General features: G+C 35.2%; 4 protein-coding genes, 1 long non-coding RNA gene, 1 other non-coding gene and 2 pseudogenes across 7 annotated transcripts; 3 read left to right on the top strand and 5 right to left on the bottom strand.

Annotated features, from left to right (window-relative positions):
* Positions 1–2,733: 2,733 nt before the first annotated feature.
* On the bottom strand, positions 2,734–4,992 carry LOC106385757. The gene is made up of 4 exons (XR_002656436.2): positions 4,599–4,992; positions 4,429–4,496; positions 4,071–4,344; positions 2,734–3,912 (listed from the first exon to the last, which is right to left on the bottom strand). It is a non-coding gene; the product is annotated as an uncharacterized LOC106385757 (long non-coding RNA).
* A 355-nt stretch (positions 4,993–5,347) lies between these two features.
* LOC106389111 (protein DNA-DAMAGE INDUCIBLE 1) lies at positions 5,348–8,436 on the top strand. Of its 2 annotated transcripts, none has more exons than XM_013829303.3 (15): positions 5,348–5,516; positions 5,682–5,714; positions 5,846–5,976; positions 6,055–6,166; positions 6,283–6,399; positions 6,495–6,560; positions 6,728–6,790; positions 6,881–6,925; positions 7,080–7,141; positions 7,233–7,326; positions 7,423–7,515; positions 7,593–7,662; positions 7,756–7,826; positions 7,901–7,981; positions 8,075–8,436. In XM_013829303.3, exons 1-15 carry the CDS (start codon positions 5,451–5,453, stop codon positions 8,201–8,203), a joined length of 1,233 nt encoding a protein of 410 aa, XP_013684757.1. In that variant the 5' UTR covers positions 5,348–5,450; the 3' UTR covers positions 8,204–8,436. The 2 variants fall into 2 exon arrangements, with proteins under 2 accessions (XP_013684757.1, XP_013684756.1); XM_013829302.3 differs by having other exon boundaries at positions 6,052–6,166.
* Positions 8,437–8,656: 220 nt separating this feature from the next.
* On the top strand, positions 8,657–10,769 carry LOC106384295. Its single transcript, XM_013824283.3, has one exon. The coding sequence runs from the start codon at positions 9,407–9,409 to the stop codon at positions 10,283–10,285; it is 879 nt and encodes a 292-aa protein (XP_013679737.1). The 5' UTR covers positions 8,657–9,406; the 3' UTR covers positions 10,286–10,769.
* A 216-nt stretch (positions 10,770–10,985) lies between these two features.
* LOC125584492 lies at positions 10,986–11,775 on the bottom strand. The gene is made up of 2 exons (XM_048753019.1): positions 11,675–11,775; positions 10,986–11,588 (listed from the first exon to the last, which is right to left on the bottom strand). Exon 2 carries the CDS (start codon positions 11,496–11,498, stop codon positions 11,148–11,150), a length of 351 nt encoding a protein of 116 aa, XP_048608976.1. The 5' UTR covers positions 11,499–11,588; positions 11,675–11,775; the 3' UTR covers positions 10,986–11,147.
* A 561-nt stretch (positions 11,776–12,336) lies between these two features.
* TRNAL-AAG lies at positions 12,337–12,417 on the bottom strand. Its single transcript has one exon. It is a non-coding gene; the product is annotated as a tRNA-Leu (tRNA).
* Positions 12,418–12,535: 118 nt separating this feature from the next.
* LOC106385756 lies at positions 12,536–14,388 on the bottom strand (annotated as a pseudogene).
* A 1,215-nt stretch (positions 14,389–15,603) lies between these two features.
* On the top strand, positions 15,604–17,214 carry LOC106389110 (annotated as a pseudogene).
* Positions 17,215–20,735: 3,521 nt separating this feature from the next.
* LOC106386005 lies at positions 20,736–21,851 on the bottom strand. The gene has a single exon (XM_013825904.2). It carries the CDS (start codon positions 21,487–21,489, stop codon positions 20,860–20,862), a length of 630 nt encoding a protein of 209 aa, XP_013681358.1. The 5' UTR covers positions 21,490–21,851; the 3' UTR covers positions 20,736–20,859.
* Positions 21,852–22,300: the final 449 nt, after the last annotated feature.

Genomic DNA, 22,300 nt, shown 5'->3' with positions numbered 1-22,300 from the left:
CCCAAATAAAAGATGCCTAATGCATAATTCTATTAGAGAAAAAAAATTGATGGGAGAATATAGGAAGAACAAACAATTACATTTCTTATCTACAATAAAGTGATCTGCTCATAGATATAACAAGACAAGTAAAACCTCATTACTGGGTAAAACCTCATTACTGGGTAAAACCTCTTCCTAATGACATCAATTTTATAACCAGGTAGGTATGTGCGCTTGATAGTTGATTACTTTTTAAAAAGAAAGTTCGTAAAACATGTTTATTAGGTAACTAGTGGTATTCCGGCGCTACGCGAATATACAATTCATGTTATGGTCGTAGTAAAGAATATATGTTCAAAAATATGAAAATATGCTAAAAGAAAATGATATTTTTTGATCCTTTTTGACAGTAGTTAACGACTATTGTGTATTACTTTATTTTTTAGTTGGTTTAGTTCAAAGTGGAATAGCATAAATGATTGTGACTAACCGATTCAATAAAAGTAGAATAAAACGCCGATAGTCGTAACAAAGTTAATTTACTTGGAATTTAAACATATAGTAAAGTGGATGTTTTATTTAGAGAACATATTTATATTGTTAAGTACCATGTGGACAGTATATAGAAGGAACAACATTTGCAATTTTATTTTAGAGACGAATATGAACTTTTTTACCAAAAAGTAAGGTAGTTAGGCTCATTTTTATCAGTAATCTGTAATGGAAAGCTTTCTGAAATTTATTATTTGTAACTTTGATTTTGTTCTCCATATTGGATTCAAACAACAAAGCAAGTTCAAATGTATCATCCGAAGAACAACAACACAAAGACACATATGAGAGATACTAAGTATAATTTATTAACACATTTTTTTAACTATACCACTATTTAATTAGTATAACTGTTTACTTTTGGGGACAATCGGCCATTTGAAAATGTAATTGTGGTAGTAGCAATCCATTTTAAGGAAAAGCAAAAACAAAATTAAGAATTTTAAAAACATACTTTAAACGCCGTTTCTAAATATGTGAAGGTAATAGTAAAATTAAAATCAGTAGTTATGTTATTGTTTCTGGATGTTAGTTCGTTTTGTTTGATCAAATGTATGATTTCTATTATCTATGTAATTCGTTTTATATATATTTACGCGTTTTCATTTGCATCACCAAGGTTTTTATATTTTATTTTATTTTAAATGATATTTTTGGCCCATCATATCTTCAGATGAAAGTAGAGAACCATGAGGTTCTAGAGATTGGATGTGGATAGCAGACTTTGGCTATAGAAGTTGTGAGAAAACTGGATGCAACTACACTGACATCACAGTATCTAATATGCACAAGAAAAAAAAAACTGAAGGAAGCTGGACTTGAGGTCTTGTTTCTTATTTGTATATCTTTGGTATAATGGATCTGGTTTCTTAATTCCAAGACGATGTCTAATGATATAATGGTAGGACCGGATTACGTTTAGGCTATGTAGAAGTATAAATTTTAAATATACGAAGATTTGATTTTACAATAGACCCATGATCCTTGTTTTTAGTTGTTTTAACAAATTAATAATTAGACCCTGAGCGCGGGTATGAATTTTCAGTTTTTAATTATTTATTTTATTAAATGTTGTATTTGTAATATTCGTTCATATTATATTCATTAAGTAAATATTTTTTTTTTTGCATCTTAAACTATCTATTTTTTTACGAATGTGTGATATCATATAAAAAATATAAAAAAAATGAGTATATAGTTAATTAGATAATTTTAAAAACAGAAATTTTTCTTTCGTGTGCGATATCATATAAATAATGATCCGTCCAGTTAACAAAAATCATGATTATTTTATGTGTAATTTTTTTTTGACCATTTCCTTAAAATTATATTAAATTTTACATATTTTAATTAGAATATTTTTAATATCTTTACCTTTTTATTTGAAATGCAACTCAATATTTTTTTAACAATTATAACAAAATATTTAAAAAATAGTTTTAGAATTTGTTTGAAAAATATGAAAATTACATTTTAAATTAAAATTATCCTAAAATATGATAAGTTTTGATGTAAACGAAAACTCAAATTATGTCAAAAATAATGATATTCAATGATAATAACAATTTTAATTGGTTATTTTTAAAAAAATACATTTACAAAAATATTGTTTGAAAGAAAATTCATTTATCTTTCAAATATAAAATGAAAATATTAGAATTAAATAATAAAAAATATAAATAAAAACCATAAATTTAGCAAATGACAACTGAGTTATATTATGCTAAAAAATTTTTCTAACAATTTATCAAATGACAAATGAGTTATGAGCAAATAATACCATATAATTTTTCAAAACATAGCCATTCTTAAATATTTTTTGAATAAATAATTATTTTTAAATTTAATCAACTGAAAATAATATCCGTACAATTGTGTGAGTCAAATTCTAGTTTTATTGATGCATGTTATATATTAGTGCTGCATGTTTTAGGTAACATTTTAATGATGCACGTTTTTAAAAATATCTATTATTAAAATTATGCACGTAAGGATAACTCATGAGTTTTTTTGGTTGATTAAATGACATTATGTCCAAATTTATTTAAGGAGATTTCATTAAGGTAAGTGAAAAAAACAAACAATAAAATAGGAAGTTTAAATTCATTTAAGCATATTTCATTAATGTAACTGAAAAAACAAATAATAAATTAGGCAGTTTTATTCGTTTTAGGATATTTCATAAATGGAACTGAAAAATGCAAGCAAAGAAAATAGAGTTTAATTAATGAAATAAGAACATTTTCAAATGGGTACTTCTCTTTTAATAATACAGATGTGCTGACTCAGTGAAGAGATGAAGAAACTTAGGAATACAAATTAAGAGCTTGCTAAAAACGATAGAAACTACAAAAGCACAACTTTCTCGGACTATTTATATAAAGGTCAAACATTAATACAAAGTTTACACTTCTTCCTTCACGCTTGCTTTCTTGGGATAGTTGTTGGCATTGTAAAACCGTCCAAATCCTTTGAAGGTTTTATTAGCTTCACAAGGTTAGGCCTCGCAATTACCAAATGCATATTCCCAATTGAGAACTTCAGTGTCTGTAAGCAACACAGTTGCTGCTAATCAATTCCATCATCATCGTCTTCCTCTTCCACTACTACTTCCATCTTCTCTATGCTCTTTGTTTTCATCATAATCGACTTCTTTGTATTTTTCTTCTTCCTCTCCTTGTTCTTCTCTTCTTAGGTTTGCTTCTTCTCTGATTGGTCTCGTAAGATCCCACCATAGGTTTATTGTTATGATATATTTTCTTTGTGAACGAGGTAGTATGTTGCAGAACTTATAAATTACAATCTCGAGGTATATTTTTCTTCAACCATTAAAATAGAGCACTAACCTGAAAAGAACTCCAACTCCATAACTGACTGCACTCTGTTTCGATAAAACAATATTTCTTTAAACACACAGTTTCTCATGAATAATTAAATGATGGAGCAAAGTTAAGCCATTGTATAGACTGGTTAGAGCTTTTGAGTGTTGGGGAGTGAAAAAACACTATCCAACCGTTCATAGCACAGTTAGCTACTCTTTATTATACAAAACAAATTGATTATATTGTCCCATTGAGGAGATGCAGAAGGAAAAAAGTTTTGTTTTGCAAGAAAATAATAAAAATGAGGCAGAAAGTGTTGTCTGACTTACAATGACAACTATAATCAGTATGGTATACTATGGATGGGTTAAGCCAAAACTGATCACCTCTGGCCAACTTCGTATCTATATTCATCTTTATTTGCAATATATTCTTAATCTTAATAATTGACTTTAAGAAGAAAAACAATCATTACATGGGGTGATAAAGCTAGTAAGCAATATCCGCTGCACCCAGTTCCGATAACAATTGATAGGTACATCAGTTCACGCTTCAGCTGCAAAAGAAAAAGACACAAAGCAATCATTCAGAGGTGACCGCAAGAAAAATATTCTTTTCTGCCAACAATGCCTAGAAAAATTCAAAGCATAAAGACCTTAACAGAGTTGACTGAACCTAATGGCTATAGTTTTATGCGGAAGAGAAGAGATATACATGGTAGTGGTCTGTTCGTATTAGCCAATGCTCATAGCTGCTCGTGGCTGCGGAATCGAAAAAGCTCAGTGGGAATATCCTTCTTCGAGTTTGTCGTTTCTGCGAAGGACGTTCTATCGTTGGAACGAATGGAGACTGGGGAGTCAGAGAGTGGGAAATTATTGTTGCTCCGTGTGACCTCAAATCCACTAAGCGAATACACAGAACCTTCACTGAGACGACGCCTGAAAGTATTGAGGCGGCTGGCATGGATCGTCTCTTGGATAAGAGTTGACTGCAAGAGAAGAACATACCAAAAATTAACACAATCTGGGGGTCGCAAAATACGTATATAACAATCATAAGTCGACAAGATTACCTTCTCGTCAAGCAGGATCATGTCCACAATCATTAACTCTCGCGCCTTCTGTGCTCTCTCTCTATATCCTGAAGAATAAACACACAAAGAGTGGCCAATATTAAGCTGAATTTAGCATTTACAGTTTACATTAGTCACACTTTAGAAGCTAAAAAGAAGAAATTTCTAACCTCAGATCACACCGTTCGACATGAGACTTGCCAGAGGGCTGAGCATGTTTCATGGCCATAGCTTTATATTCTTCGACTGAGGTTTTCGATTATGGTTGGACTGAAGGTTTATGAAGGGGGAGACAAAGGGATATCGAACGATACCATATCTCATTAAATAAGGAGTTAAGAACCGAATTGAATGATTTAGAGTGGATCAACCGTAACGCCGAGTTGCAGAGACCGATGAATTTCCAGATGGGACGATGAAGGTGATGGAGGAGTCGTTGCTCGACTGCGACGACCAAGCTAGGTTTGGAAGTTGTAGTGGGCTGTTGTTACAACGGGCCATTGAAATTATTTTAGGCCCAATCTAATTGGTCTAATACCAAACGGCATCACCACGCGCGAGACGTGGTGAGAAGGAAGAGAGAGCGTGGGATACACAGACGCATTACCGAAGTGACACGTGTCGGCAAAAAACCCACCCTATTTTGTGTCGTGGAGGACTGTGCTTTGAGCACAATTCAACTTTATATATATATATAAGATAAGATATAAGTTGATTAATAAAACTGAATTAATTTTCTTTTTTTTTTGCTAAAAAAGCTTCTACTAATCGAAAATATAAATTTTAATATGCATGGTTTTCAACTTTTTATAAATCCGTCGCAATAAAAAATTAAAACGATCCAGGGGTAGTTTCGAGTTTTAACGAGAACCATGGCCCATTGGGTTTAGAGCTTCTTTTTGAAAGAGCGGGTTTAGGAATATTTAATACGACCATGGTTTGACTTCTCTCCTACAGGAGTCCAGGAAGGAAAGCCAAGTTGAGAAGTCTGAGAGATACCAAAGAGAGAAGACGATTACAAGATGAGGATCACTGTCATGACCACCGGTGAACAAATCATCACTCTCGACGTCGATTCCCAAGAAACCGTAAGTTCATTTCCCCACTCAGAAGCCCTAACTTTCCTGATTCTCCGCTTCTCAAAACCACAATGTACTACTTCTCTAATTGATCGATCGAGATTCATGGGTTTGATCTAACTTACTCCTTGGTTACTCCACGTTTTTGATCGCTACGGTTTTGTTTTCTCGTAGGTTGAGAATGTTAAAGCCTTACTCGAAGTTGAGGTAAGAGGGATCTTCAGATCTCTTTTCTCGATTGGGTTTATGAGAACAAAGTTCGAAGCAGTTTGAATTCTACTTAAAGCTTCGATCTTTAAGCTTAAACTACTTTTGTTTTTTTTTGCATCATTGAGCAGGCGAATGTTCCCATTCAGCAGCAGCAGCTCTTGTACAACGGAAACGAGATGAGGAACTCAGATAAATTGAGTGCCTTGGGTGTTAAGGATGATGATTTGTTGATGATGATGGTTTCCAATGCCTCATCTGGGTATGGCCTCTTGCTACTACTCTATTTTTAAAAAATTGCAGTTTGATCATGGTTTGTCTTGCTTGTTTTGTTCAGTAGTAATGCTGCAAGGAGTGATTTGGGGTTGAATCCTGATGGGTCAGCTTTGAATCCTGCAGCTTTTCAACAGCACATCCGGGGTGATGCTAATCTTATGGGACAGTTATTTCAGGTGTGAATTGATGATTACTAGACCTTTAGTTTGGAAGTTGGAACTATGATATTATTCTTCTTGGCCTTCATTTTATGACTCTGTTGTTACCTTGGATTTGATGTTGTTAATTGTAGACAGATCCTGAGCTTGCGCAAGTGATTACTGGGAGCGATTTAAATAAGTTACAGGATGTTCTGCGTTCAAGGCATCAGCAGCGATCTGTAGTACAGCGTCAGAAGGAGGAGGAACTCGTAAGCCTTTTTTTTTTTGCTTTGAAAGAGTTGATAGATTCTCAGTTATATCTACCACTATTGAATGATGCTGCTTATGCATTCTCCCATTGCAGGCTCTTCTGTATGCAGATCCTTTTGATGTTGAAGCACAGAAGAAAATCGAAGCTGCAATTCGACAGGTCAATTGTTCCTTACTTAAATTTTACATGTACTGAACTCTAGTATGTGTTTTGTGATTCCTGATGCAAACGTTCACTTTGGTTTGGTTGTTTTGTTCTTCTAGTTACCTTGTTATCTTTTCGTGTCATGTCTGACTTTTGGGTGCTGTCTTGATACTTGTGAGCAGAAAGGGATTGATGAGAACTGGGAAGCTGCCCTAGAACATAATCCTGAAGGTTTTGCTAGGGTGGTATGTATTCTCGTCTTTTAGTTTATGCATTCCTTAACTTGAAAACTTTCTTGTACACAGACTTGAGCTTTCCTTTTCTCACTTCCTTAGATAATGCTGTATGTGGATATGGAGGTCAATGGGGTTCCTCTAAAGGTAAAAATTTGGCAACTACCAGAATATAACCTCTTTTCTGGCTGGAGTCTCTGTTTTCAATTATTCTCGGTTCCTCAGTGCGCTTAGGGATCTGTAATTGAACACTCCGTAGATCATATGTATGTTCTAAACCTATATTTGACACCATCTCCAGGCTTTTGTTGATAGTGGTGCACAATCGACAATTATATCCAAGAGTTGTGCTGAGAGATGCGGGTAATTCTTACAGTTTTATGTTTATAGTACATGTTTGAATATAGAATGATGGAATGATAACTCACGAGTCTTTTTAAACTGTTACTTTCAGGTTGCTGAGACTCATGGATCAACGGTATAAAGGTATTGCTCAGGGTGTTGGCGAAACAGAGATATTAGGCCGCATTCATGTCGCTCCAATCAAGGTAAGCACCGCAAAAGTGTCCCTTATACAATGATGTGATCCCCCTTTGTGTTCTTATGTTTTTTGCAAAAGAAATTGAAAGTCATTTAACTTGCAGATTGGGAATAACTTTTATCCGTGTTCATTCGTGGTACTGGACTCACCTAACATGGAGTTCCTTTTTGGCCTGGATATGTTGCGTAAGCATCAGGTAAAACATCTTCATCATTTGATTTTGCATTTAGTTTTATGTGTTTCAACCAAATGGTAAACCGTTTCTCTGTGTAGTGCACTATTGATTTGAAGGATAACGTCCTGACTGTTGGAGGAGGAGAGGTCTCGGTTCCCTTTTTGCAAGGCTAGTTCTCTACTACCATCTTAATCTTGAACCCTTTATTATGTTTGTTATCTTTATCCTCGATTAACCTGAAAAAGAGCAAACTTCCTTCAGAGAAAGACCTCCCTTCTAGATTCTTGGATGAAGAACGTGTACCGAATCAAGCATCTAGCTCTGGAGCAGCGGTAATAAAATTTTGCATTTGTCTATTATCTTTGTGGAAATAAGTTATTATGATCAAATTGTTTTGGTCCTATAGGTTCCTTCTGGGTCCGCAGAGAAGAAGAATAGCACTGTTGCAAGCCCAACGAGCCAACCTTCAAGACAAAACACATCAGAGGTACATGTCTTTTAGTTTAAAGCTTTAGTCTCTCACTCCTTTTGATTTTCTTTCCAGTCACAGTTAAATCATTTCATCATGTAAAACCCACAGGGACCTGAATTTGAAGCAAAGATTGCAAAGCTTGTGGAGTTAGGCTTCTCCAGGGAAGCAGTGGTACAAGCTCTCAGATTGTTTGCAGGAAACGAAGAACAAGCTGCTGGGTTTCTCTTTGGCGGCTGAACGATTAAAACAATAATCAATTTGGTCACATATACCAACCCAAATTGCCAACAAACTGTGATTTAAAGACTCTTTTCAATTGCCTTTTCTTGTATCTTAATAGCTCTTGTTTACAGAACATAGAATGGTGTAACTGCAACACCATGTCTTCAGGACATATCTCGGGTTGTTGTTTATGCCGTCTGAGTAAGACTCAGGGTTTTCATAGAAATGGAATTGTGTTTTTTGACTTATCATTCCTTAGAAATCGTTCAAGTATAGAAGACTCTGCTTACACTTCTTTCAATCATGCATGTGCCTGATGCTTGTGTTCTTGTTGCTCTGTTGACGTCTCTAGATTTTAAGTACTCAAGCCAATCAAGAAACTTTGTGCTTTATGCTACAAATACAAGTGAATTCTCGAACAAAAATCAAGTTGGAATGTTTCCGAATTTTGCCATTTTGAAAAACTCTAACATACATCTCATCAAATCTTTTTTTTTTTGGGACACTGATTGTATTCATAATTCAGAAGTACCAAACCTCCAAAACAAACGTTCACACACCTCAAGAAAAAGAGGATTGGGAGGGATCAAAAGAATAAGTACGATAGGAGAAAGCCAAAGCAAAGCTTAATAGTATTAGAAAACTAAAAGGGTCACCAATAGGTGATGAGAGTAGGAAGAAAACCGGCTGATCCAAGTAGATAGTTCAGACACGGTCACGACTCAAGTGCACGACGCCTTCTCATCAAATCTCAGAAGAGAGATAATATATTTGCTTCAATAACTAGACTTGCGTTTATCATATAAACCAAAAATATTTATCTTCCTGAGGTCATATTTACCTTCTCTGGATTGTGTGCTTAAACTGATTTAAGCACAATAGATAGGTTGATAAATAGAATATTCTCTTTATAACATCTCTGCTTATGTTACTAAAGATAGGTAAGGTCACAAGCTATTTGTGGTTGTGACTCAGGAAGATCTAAACTTAGAAACTTTCTCTAGAAAGAAGCCGATTTATTCATAACAAATCACAAAGAAACAAAAAGAAAAAAGAAAGATTTGTTTAGTTCGTTTCACCAAACATTTTCAGGTCATTAAAAAAAAAAACTTTCTCAATTCTCAAAGATCTCAAGAATGAACATGAGACCAAACCTCTAGCTTTTCAGGCATTAAGGTTCAAGAAACAACAACAACACATAAGAGTTTCCTCCAAAAAATGATTAACCAATTCAGCTCTGTCTCATTACTCTACGCCATTGAGATCGCAGACGCTACGCAAAACATAGACTTCACATGGTCAAGAACCATCTCTTCACATTCGTTAACCATCAAAACAGAGAATATCAAGAACGAAGAACATGACCATCATCATCAACAGGTGAAGATAGATCTTGCAGGCTCTTCCTTTTGGGGTAAGAAAGGTCTAAAGAGCTTAGAAGCTAACCACACAAAGGTCGATGTATACTGGGACTTTCGCAAAGCCAAGTTCTCAACCTTCCCTGAACCTTCTTCAGGCTTCTACGTCTCTCTCGTGTCCCAAAACGCTGTGGTTTTAACCATAGGAGACTTAAAGAACGAGGCTATGCAAAGAACCAAGAAAAAACCCTCGGCTACAGAAGCTGCCTTGGTGTCCAAGCAAGAGCATGTTCACGGGAAACGTGTGTTTTACACAAGGACAGCGTTTGGTGGAGAGTCCTCAAGACGCGAGAACGAGGTGGTGATAGAGACTTCTCTCTCTGGTCCTAACGACCCTGAGATGTTTATCACCGTTGACGGTGTGCCGGCGATAAGGATCATGAACTTGAACTGGAGGTTTAGAGGGAATGAAGTTGTGACTGTGAGTGATGGTGTTTCTGTTGAAATCTTTTGGGACGTTCATGATTGGTTGTTTGAAACGTCTGGTTCGTCTAGTGGGTTGTTTGTGTTCAAGCCTAAGGTTGGAGATGAATCTAGAACTCTTAGCTTCAATGGTGGGTATGATGGTGAGAATGATGATGGTAATAGTGGTGGTGATAATGATAATGGTGATGATGGTGGTGATGATGGTGATGAGTCGCCAAAGTATTGTCATGTTTTGTATGCTGTGAAAGTTTGATTCAGCGTTTTGTGTAATTTTCTTTTATGTAATTTGAATATTTAGGAGATTCATATATTTTTTATTTTGTGTATGGACATTCCATGTATATGATGTGTAAAGAAGACTGGCAGACTCAGAGGCTTTTAAGATGCTATGGACAAAAAATAATGATGTCCTAGACCAAAAGCAACAACAGACATGCATTGTGTCAAGCCCAAGATGTGGAGCATCTTCTTGGTAAAGAGCAAGCTCCTGCATTGGATGCATCAGATAAGCACAAGGATAGTTGAGCTGCCAAATTCATTTCAATTCTTAGATTTCGAGTGTGTCACCTGATGATACCATATGTTCTAGCCATTAGGGTTTTGGCTTATATGTATAAATACAATGTTAGCACCATTGTAAAAGAAAGAGATAAGCGATAAGAAATGAAAGAATATTCATTGACTTCATTATTATTTTCTACAGTTCATCTTTGCTAACATATAATTCTTAAATGAATTTTAAGATTGTAAATTACTTACAATCAATTTTTTTTTTTTTTTACTTACAATCAAATTTCTTGGTGAGAGTAACAATATTGTCTGATACTTGAAGTAAAATGGGTATTTTGTGTGTGGGACCAGACATTGTTTAAGAAAGGCATAAGCAACAAAGACTCAGGACGACCATAAAAGTTTGTTCTCAGAAAGGCCAATGCAAGGAAGATGATGGAGAATCAGAACATAATATAAATTAAGAGAAAATTATTTACCAACATAATATAAAGAAAAGAAAATCAAAGCCTGTCTCAATATTTTATATACAAAACACACATTTGAGAAATTTAGTATTGAGAAGAAACACATTCATTTATATTTTATTTAATCGTGGGACGACTTCAGGACTTGGGAGAGCCAGAGGTAGAATTAGAGCCTCCTCCTCCTCCAGCCAACATTGAAAGGTTAGTCGGAACAGATATGCCACGTGACATTCCGAGTCCAGCGTTACGACGGTGGTAACGGCACCTGAAGGAGCCAGGGTGTGTGGTTGGTGCACATAAACAGCTTAGCCTCACGCTCGATGACTTCACCATACCCGCTGGCCCACCACCACCACGTACACGTGGGGACATGTTGTAAGCTTCTTGTCTTTTGACGTCTTCTTGGCTTATCTCTTGTTGTGTCTCCTTAAGTTTGATCTTATTCATCATCGTCCTCCTCTTCGCTTCTTCTTTCTCTTTCCCTTCCATTTTTTTTGTTCTTTCCTTCCTTCTTTGTTTCTCTTTACCTTCTTACGAATAGAGAAACCTCTAAAAATAGACGACAATGAAATTGTGGAACTGAAAAAAGGCTTTTGAAAATTAGAGAAAATCAAGTTAAATGTAAAAAAAAATGTACATCTAAAAATAGTGGTTTTTCTATATACCATTTCTTTTGTGGTTCTGAATATCAGAAGAGATTATCGTTTTCTCTGCCGTAAATAGATGTTTGCTTTTTGTTAAGAAGTTCTCTGATGAAAGAAAACTCTTAGGTGTAGCTACAAGTTAGGGATCTTTAAACTCATCAAATTTATTTTAAATCCCTTTTAACCATAACAATTACCATATACTTCTAGAACAACAAAATCTATATAAACAGTTGACAAAAAAAAACTACTTACACATGCACTAGCTCAAAATCTAACCAGAGTTCAAAATTCAAATCTATAGGCATAAGAAGAGACCGCAGGAAGCATTCAACATGAGGGCTAAAGATTGATGGGTTCACCTTAAGCAGAGATTCTTAAGCAAGGTAGGATAGGAACTAAAAAAGAGTCATGGAAACGAGAGAGACTCTACCAAATGATTATTCTTATGGCAGTGAAACAAAACAAACTCCAAAACCCAAATACGCTAAAGTCTACATAACATAGTCTAAGTTAGAGATAAAAAGCCACGCTTAAATTAGACAAACACACACTAAAAGATGTCTACAATATGGCAATAAAACTTATTTGATGCTCTTTCTGTCCTTAGCAAATCCTTCCTTTTTCTCCCACTGGTGTCCTTTTCTATTTTAAATGACAGAAAACAAAAAAGCAAAAGATGATGTTGACAGTGGGATTTGAACCCACGCCCTTTCGGACCAGAACCTTAATCTGGCGCCTTAGACCAACTCGGCCATATCAACATTTGATGACCGTATTTCCATCATATGTGTGTTAATCTATGTGATGTCAACGTAATGACCAACAAAGCCTGAAGAATAAGAAAGAATAAGAAAGAATAGAAATCTGAGGGAATAGCAATAGAGTCAAAACGTTATAAACCATATAACAATCATTGATTGGTTCAGTTTTAGTACAAGAGACAGAATCTAAAAGCCTTAATTCATTCATCAATACAGACAAGGACCAAGTAACGCTCTTGTTCAATCACTTCATGTATCTGTGCAGGAACTTTCTGTGGAAGTCATTCCTGATTGTATCATTGATGAACCGCTTGGGTGCTTTCATTTCCCCACGTGCTTGATTCTTGAATACCACATCATCATCCCACCTGCAAAAGAGTAGAAAACAATTATTATATGATCCCAAGATTGATTCATGAATAAACAAAGATATTAAAAGGTGCTAACCTCCTTTTGACACTAAACGAAGTTGGAGTGTTGTTAAGCAGTGGGTTTCCTTTGAGAAGCTCTTCCTCTTTGGCGTTTAGCTCTTCCATCTGCTGCTGTTTTTCCTGGAAAATGTGCATGATATTGATAGATTCATTAGAACACATTGTCAAAAGACAAATCTTCCTTATGTCAAATGTGATTAGAGAAAAAACAATAATCCTAGCCATTTTAAAATAGTAATCTGCGCAGAATCATCACAAAAGAGGAGCAACTTTACCTTCCTGAGCCTCTCCTCCACCCTTTCTTTCTTTATCTGGTCGAGTTCAGCCATAAGAGCTTCAGTGTCGTCCTCGTCATCATCATCACTTTCTTCATCACTAACGAAAACAAAAGAAATCGTAAGATAGTTTCCAAGAAAACAAATAATTATGAGTCAAACATTTTCCCCGGAATTTGCCACATAATCAAATTGCATTTATCCAAACCAAGTCTCAGATGAGAAGCAATGACTTACAGCTATGCCTAGTTACCAGCCCCAACCTTGATTCTTAGCCAAACTTAAAGAACAAGAAACAAAGAACCGCAAAGAAGAAGACAAGAGTAGGTACCTATCATCATCGCTTTTGATATCAACATCAGAGTCATCAGCATCTACACTGCGAGGAACAATCCGATCTAAAAGCAGTATATCAAAGTTAGAAAACATATGATCAAACTACACGTATTCTGTGACATCCAATCAAAAAAAAGAAGAAGACATTCTCTAACCTTACAGTAATAGCTGATTCCCTCTCCTGTGGTCTCTATCATCTACTAACAAAAACGATACCTCATTAGTGAAATAAAGGAAGAAGCTTAACAAAATCGTAGTAAAAAAAACAAAGCTTTGAGATTTATAAACTTAACATACCACTGTAAGACTTGTCTTTGGAAGAGAAGTGTCTCCTCTCACGCTCTTCAAGCTCATCACGAAGATTCTTCTTCTCCACTTCCTCTTTAGTGTGTTGCCCTTCCCTCCTGCCAACAAATAAGAATCAAGACACGTTATGATCATCAAACACAAATAAAATCCCCAGAAGATCAAAATCTCTTCCACTATCGATCCTCAAATCAACAACAAGAGTCAATAAACCAAACAAGACACGAGGCTACGGATCTTAGGGCAATCAACCCTAGCTATCTGGAGAACCTCATCAATCAAAGATAAAATTCGATGTAATTCACATGTGATTGGATCTGCCTCGAATCGAATCGAGGAAAGGAACCAGCTTTAAGCAAATCTCACCTTGGCTTTAAAGTTGTGTGAGCAGCGACATCACGGGACGAGTACTTCTGAGACGCGCCGAAAATACGAGCACCGCCTTGCTCGTTGCCTCCCTTGGCCGGAGCCCATGTCGGCCGAGCTGCGGTCGTCATCTTCGGAAAAAAATAAAACCCTAATTCCCATTTTAGAGAGACGATCAAATCAAAATCGAGATGAGTGACGAGATGACTCGGCCGTGTTACGAGAGGGATGAAGTGAAAAAGGAAAACAAGTCTGCTATTTATACACGGTTTTTTTTTGTAATGTGAACGCTTCGCCGTTTGAACGTCTACAGAACGGCGTGTTGTGTGCAGTTGTATAAGACTACTGAGAGCATCGGCATTAGTGAACCCCTACAAAGTATTTTTTTATTATTATTTTTTTTCTGTTTGATTTTTGTTTTAAAAAAAAAAAAATTATTAATCCAATCGCGGGCCACCACGTGTCGTGGGGCCCGCGTTACAGTAATGATCCGGGTTCAGTGCAGTGAACTCCCAAGAGGCATGTTCATTGCTTTTGTTTATTTTAATCTTTTTTTTTTTCCGAAAACCGTGTGAACTTCTCTTGGAGTTCACTGATGTTGATGCTCTGATCATATTCATTAGAAGTTTAGAAAAACTATCCAAAAAGACACTCTATTTTTTAAAGATTCCAAAATTTTAAATTTTAAATTTAAAAGTGTTATTCTAGAAAGCAAAACTTCAAAATTATTTTTATTTTATACAATGGTTCTTATATTTATCATAATTAATTAAAATTCATAAAACTTTTATAAATAACTAACACATATATATAAAAATATTATAACAATATTAATTAACAAAAATTTATATTAAAATAAAAATAACATAATCTTAAGTGATTTTACAAAACCACCACATAATTTTGATCGGATTCGGTTCGGTTCTTTGTACAAAATAAAACATGGTTCATTTACTCTCTCCAATGTTGCAAATAGGGCTGGGCAAAAAATTTGGAACATGGCTGGGAAAAAACCCGAATCCGAAGAACCGAACCGAGTCTGATCCAAAAGAGTAGTATCGAACCCGAACCGAAATTCATTAAATATTCGAACGGGCTAAAAAATTTGCTATCTAGAGAATCGAAACCAAACCCGATCTGAACCGAAGTATTTCGGGTACCCGAATGTGTTCGAAATAGATTTATATACCTAAATATATTATTTACTATAGATTTAATGTATATTAGAAACATTCAAAATATATAAGATACTTTTTAAGTTGTCCAAAATAATTGAAAATATATATAAATAGTCAAAAGTAAATGTCTAAAATATACTCAAAACACCAAAAAAATTTGAAATATCTATTGTTCTCTATCCAAATATTCAAATCAAACCAATTTATATGTTAATTTGATATATTTTGACATATGTTATTCAAATCTATTTGTAATTTATTATTTTGTTTATAGATTTTGAGAAATTTTAAGCATATAATAAATTAAAATTTTTTTAAAATAATTTAAATGAGTTATCTGAACCCAAACCGAAATTTAAAAATACTCGAATGAGATTAAAATCTTTGAACCCGAAATCCGAATAGACCGAATGGTTACCCGAATGCGCGCCCCTACTTGCAAACCTCTTAAGTACCGAAGCCGTTGTTCCTCCTAAAACCCCTTGAAACGTTGAACGCTCCGACTAAAGATAAAACCATCCAATCACCAAAAACGATGTCGTTTCTTTCTCGCCTTCTCCTCCGTAGCACTAACAGCTTCAACACCACCACCACCACGAACATCCGCTTTTCCTCCGCCGTCGCCGCAACCTCGCAACGAACACCGTCCCTAATCACCCTCGTGAACGACGAAAACGACCCAAAACACATCACAGAGAAGTTCAAAAAGGCTTGCCAAACCGAATGGTTCCGCAAAAACAAACCCGTCTACGAGAGAACCGTCCGCCGCCTCGCCGCCGCCAAGAAATTCGAATGGGTCGAGGAGATCCTGGAGGAGCAGAACAAGTACCCGAACATGTCAAAGGAAGGATTCGTCGCGAGAATCATCAACCTCTACGGCCGCGCCGGTATGTTCGAGAACGCGCAGAAGGTGTTCGACGAAATGCCTCAGAGAAATTGCAAAAGATCAGTATTGTCTTTCAACGCTTTGCTGAACGCGTGTGTGAACTCCAAGAAGTTTGATTTGGTTGAAGGGATCTTCAACGAGTTGCCAGCTAAGCTCTCGATCGTACCGGACATTGCTTCTTACAATACCTTGATCAAAGGGTTGTGTGGAAAGGGTTCTTTGTCCGAAGCTGTTGCGTTGATTGATGAGATTGAGAACAAGGGTTTGAAGCCTGATCATTTCAGCTACAACTTGCTGTTACATGAGTCTTATACAAAGGGGCATTTTGATCAGGGGGAAGAGCTATGGAGTAGAATGGTTGAGAAGGATGTTGCTAGAGATATACGTAGTTACAATGCTCGGTTGTTAGGATTAGCTTTGGAGATGAAGTCGGAAGAGATGGTTAGTCTATTTGAGGAACTTAAGGGTAATGGGATCAAGCCTGATGTGTTCACATTCACTGCCTTGGTTAGAGGATGTGCAGGTGAAGGCAAAGTTGATGAAGCCTAGATGTGGTACAGGGAGTTAGAGAAGAACGGTTTTCGACCGATGAAATTGATTTTTTCGTCTTTGCTTCCTGCAATGTGTAAGGCTGGGGATTTAGAGTCAGCTTTTGAGCTCTGTAAAGAGATATTCACTAAGCGTCTACTTGTGGATGGGGACATCATGCAAGAGGTGGTTGATGAGTTGGTGAAAGGGTCAAAGCGAGAAGAAGCTGAGGAGATTGTTGAACTTGCGGAGAAGAATGAGTATTTACAGTTCAAGCTACGTTTCTCTTCTGAAGAGTAAAGTAGTAGTTCATTTGCAAGCTTATCAACGAGTTTCTAGTCTATGTTTTTCTCTCTTCAAGTGTCTTGTTGTTTGCACTTGAATAACTGAACTACCTGATGTTTTGTGCTCATGTGCCTTCTTTGACATTTGAGAGTTGGTACTTGAATTTGGTGTTGATGCCATAAAAAAACGCTATGCAGTTCCCAACATCTGCAAGAAAGGAGATCTTGATAGAGCGGTTGAGATGTCCGAAGAAGCCATCAAACTCAATGTCCTGTGTCGGCCCAATATGTACAAACCCGTGACTGATCCACCTACCAGGATTTTTCTACTGGCAAGAAGAGTGATTGATAAGCGTGTAGCAACTCCCTTAACGAAGGCGTCATAATGGTGGCTTCCTATCTTGTTATCACTCGTTTAGATTTGTCATCCAGTTGACTCCACTTGCAAGGCAACAAGGTTATATTGGTGTCTCTTGTGATTTTGTTTTTCACTTTTTTTTTTAATTTCCGGAGGTTCAGAGTTTCCTCGTTAAATGTTATAGATTCTATTATGAAGATGGAACATTGAACACGCATGCCATAGCACAAATTATATAATATAATCCTAATTTCGTAATCTTTGGTGGAAATAATTTGTCGTCATTTCACATAATTCACTCTAGATGTTCTTTTGAGCTTGTGTCGTGTACCATTGCAAGCTATGCGCCAGGCCCCCACGCCTGTAAATTTAAATTCAAAAGTTGCCTAGTTTGATGGTACACAATTAACTTATCCGACTCGACAACATAGCCATAGTCTCGTAGGAGCACCCACATGCCCCAAGAGATTGATCCAAAGCTCGGTATGGCTTAATCAAGAAAATTTGAAACCGGCGATTAGACCTAGCTGAAAAGATTCATTTTTGGTAGTATTGGACTTACCTCTAACTATCTATATAACTATATATTGACACTCTTTAATCAGTTCTTTTTTTAATGATAAAAAAATCATGGGTTTGAAAGTCGGTACATCTCCATACCACGATGCCTAAACTATGTTAGATTAACTCTTATTAAGAAAGTAAACCACTTCTAATGAGAATCAAACATGTGATAATTTATACATTTAATAGGTGATCAGTTCCAAGATTAGTTTGAGTATCAGGAATGTTGGGTCCATCATCCTTCCAGTTCACAGCACCCACAGGCTTCAAGGAACAAAGTACTGATTACTCTTACCTCAAAATTGACCTCTCATTCTCTCATCATTTGCTTTTTGTGGTTGTCCAACTTCACCACCTCCCTTAAACCCCTTTCACCAAAACTGTTTGTTTTATAATTTTCAGTTAAAAAATAAGACAAAAGTTGAGCTATGTTTACATACTTGAAAACAAGTGCATATATTTACTTTTTCATCCATCTTTCCATATAAACACAAACAATAGCATCTGAATGCATGATCTTTCCCAAAAATACTGATTTGTTTTACACGTTTACGAGTCTTGTGACTTCTTTTACGAATATATATTTCCCGGCATTTTACAAATATTGTTATGGTCTTTGGCTTTAGCTGTCTGAGAATTATTATAAGCATATGATTGTATTTGTTGAATTTGATCATTTTTCTATCAATATTAATTGGACCCACGCTTAATTCTATAAGAGAGTCTGATTGTTTATATTATTACAACTTGATTCTATTTTTTTTTTGTTTGGTTTCGTTATCCACTGATTGAGTTTACTGTTCTTCTCCATGGATTCTTTCAGTGTTATTTTATTTTTAATTTGGATTTTTGGTAATGTGTAAATAGATCCATGATTGATTGATACATTCCCTCATTCATTCCTTGTTAGAAATTATACAATCATGCAAACCCATATGCATAAAGTCGTTTGTTCGGGGTACTTACAAACATGTTGCAATCACAGCCTAATATTAACATGTATATAACTTGAGATAAATTGACCCGTTTATATAATCATCTCATTTTCTTTCTCATACATGTACGATCACGAGTGGACCTGTTATGTTGTGTCAAGATCGTATAGTCTATTACTAGTCGATGGATCTTCCGCTCTAAGTCATTTTCGTAAACTTAATTATTATAAGCAAAAGAATGTACATATTGTATAATATTTATATTTGTAACTAATCATATATAATTGAGTATCTAATATTCATTATACATACACTTCAAATATACCATCCTTGCTTGTTTGGCACATGTAACATAACTAAACCTTCTTTCCGATTTGCTCACTTTCTGTTGATTAATGGGTTTGATCAATTAAAATTAGTTAAATACTTATATCACATGTTTTCGTTTTAGGTACCAACCTATCGAGATGAATAGAGTTGATATCACATAAATAGAACGTGTTGCTATGTACATGTACTTAAACTTGTTTTGGGAAAAGGTTAAAACCTACTGACTAGAAGATTGTAATCAAAGCTTCAATGTAGCACAAATTAATTATTATTTTTTGAGACTTGTGGTGGATATGTGGGATAGTGGGAAACTGAAAAAAAAGTAAAGCATGGAACTCTAAAAACTAAAAGCGAAGATGAGAGAATCTATCGAGTCTTTAAGCAAAAATATATCCGCTTTTTAGTTTAGATTCGATTATTCGTTGATAATTGTTCCACTTGGATAGATGGATCATGTGATTATATGCGCGCACACACACACACACTGACTCAACATTTGACGTTAACTTAACATTATTGATTATAAACAGTAGTGAGTACCTAAGTTTATGAAACTATGATTTTAGAGTTCGATACTACCATATTCAATAAAATAAATGTAGTAATATAGTGATACATTTTATTCAGGGGCAGAGCTATGCCTTGAGTGGGCGGGGCAGCTGCCCACCCCGAAATTTTTTAATGGTGTAAATTTGTACTGAATTTAAATTATGCTCCTGTTGAATTTTTTTTTTAAATGTATTAATTTTGTTTTAAATCTTTGCTCCGGATAAAAATTATTTCTAGATCTGCTACTTATTTTATATATCTTTCAGAGCAATGGTAACATAATCGTAAGATGTTCCCCTAGTTGTACAGTTTCATACGGTTCAGGCTATGGCATCATCGCATCAGCTGTTTTTATACGACATTAATTTTCTTATGTTTCATTTGATGGATGTAAAAGTTCTCAGATCAAGAAATCAAATATTTTAATTAAACAATCGACGGCCAAAAGATCAGAAATTCCTGGATAAAGCCATCAAATATCATATCTTTTAATTTAAAAATTCATAATATGCAAAAATACACGTGTGCGTAGCAGCATTGTTTCCGGATACTATCGAGTGTGGACAACGCATAGCTAATAATGTATATTGTACATCACTCTAGGATATAGAATTAATAATAGAGATCGATATGATACGTGTATGGACTATTTATATGTGCATATAGTCATACGTTGATCATGATCAATCGTACGTACTAAATTGTTCTCTAGTTGTATTGCATGCATTTCTCTAATGATGAGCTCCTTTTTTGCATAACATAAAGAGTAATACCACTAAATGACATTTTCACAAATATAACTATTGCATGCTTTTTTTTTCAAATAGAGTAGATTTTATGTGTGGTTTCAAAACGTTTTATGTTTATTTACTCGATGACACATTGTTTTGAACAGTTATGTGATATCAAATACACCAATATTTACAACGCAACGTTTTCGTGTCTACCATTAAACATCGTTTTATAAGAAATAGTGTAACGCGAGTTGCATATAAGAAAGATTCCATTAAAAGAGATACTCAAAGTACAGATGACATGAAGAAGAGTCTAGAAAACTCGCTCTATATGACCTTATTGCATGCGTTTAAACTTAAACATAACTAACTTAACTAGAAATCAAACAACGATCAAGTGCCGTTTAGCTTCGATTCTAAGCTCTTCCTTCATCTTTCTAATGAACTCATCGAATCTCTTGTTCATCTCTTCCTCCGTCACCACTCCCACATTATCCTCCTCTTCTTTGAATCCGCCATGAATATCACATTCTTCCTCTAGATCACCATTATCTGTTAATGGCTCAGCATACTCTTCTTTTTCTTTCTCTTCTTCGGTTTCTTGATCTTCTTTTTCTTCTTTGGTTTCTTGATCTTCTTTCTTTTCTTCGGTTTCTTGATCATTTGTACTAACTTCCTCTGCAAGAAAAGAATATCTTTCTTTTTCATGCACATGGTAATACTCTAGCTCCAATATGGCATCGTAACTCTCGAAATCTCGGTAATCAAAGGTTTTATCAGTCTTGCTCCAACCTTCCTCTACTGGTTTTGACGTAGCGATGCCCTTAGCGACAAACGCTAAGAGAGCACTGGAGAGTAGGAACATGTAGTTCTTATCTACCGCGTGTGTTACAAGGTGAATTGTGAACCTATATAGATGGGAGTTGAGAGTGATTAAAAGAGATGAAACCCATATTAAAATTACTATGAACTTGGCAAGTTTCTTCAGAAACTCCTGTTTTATATGATCCATCTCTCTCTGGATTGTTCGTTGCTTTTGTGAGTGAGTGATGAAAGATAAAAAAGATAGAAAAGGAATCCTCAGCTTTAAGACTTAAGTGTGGTTGTGTAAAGGTTTACACTCATCGGCTTTGGTATATATAGAAGTTATTGAGACAGTTGTGCCAATAGGAATCTTGGAATGATTTTACCAAATTGCCCTTTTCTGATTCTGGCACCGGTGTTTTTTTTCATTTTCTATGGGATAATTCAATTAATTTATCGAATACTGATTTATAGAATTTCTATAGTATACTATATATTCATGTATACTATATATTCAGGTGATAGTTGCTCTAGTAGGAAAATATTGAGAAATTCTTGGGTTCACCCCCTTTAGGAAAATAGGGTGAACCTCTAGATTCACCGACCAATAGTATTTGAGTATTTGATATTTGATATCTTTTAAAAAAAGAAACAAAATTGAATTTCTAAATAAGATTATATTTTTAAAATAAAACAATAAAAATACATAAAAATAGTTACAAAAAATAAATAAATAAATATTGATAAACTTTTAGCAAAATACTAAATCCTATACCCTAAATCCTAAACTCCAAACCCTAAATTATAAACCTTAAATCTTGGATAAACCGTAAACCATTGGAAAATTTTAAACCCTAAATCATACATTAAAAACTAAATCTTAATAACACTAAACCCTAAACCCTAATCGCTAAACCCTAAACCCTTGGATAAACCATGAACCCTTGGATAAATCATAAACTCTAAATCAAAAATATTTAAAATTAAACCCTAGAGTTTATGATTTATCCAAGGGTTCA

The sequence above is a fragment of the Brassica napus genome, chromosome C3 (genome assembly GCF_020379485.1).
Source record: "Brassica napus cultivar Da-Ae chromosome C3, Da-Ae, whole genome shotgun sequence".
Classification (NCBI taxonomy): Eukaryota; Viridiplantae; Streptophyta; class Magnoliopsida; order Brassicales; family Brassicaceae; genus Brassica; species Brassica napus.
Note: the sequence above shows the minus strand (reverse complement) of the source record. Positions and strands in the feature narration are given on the sequence as shown.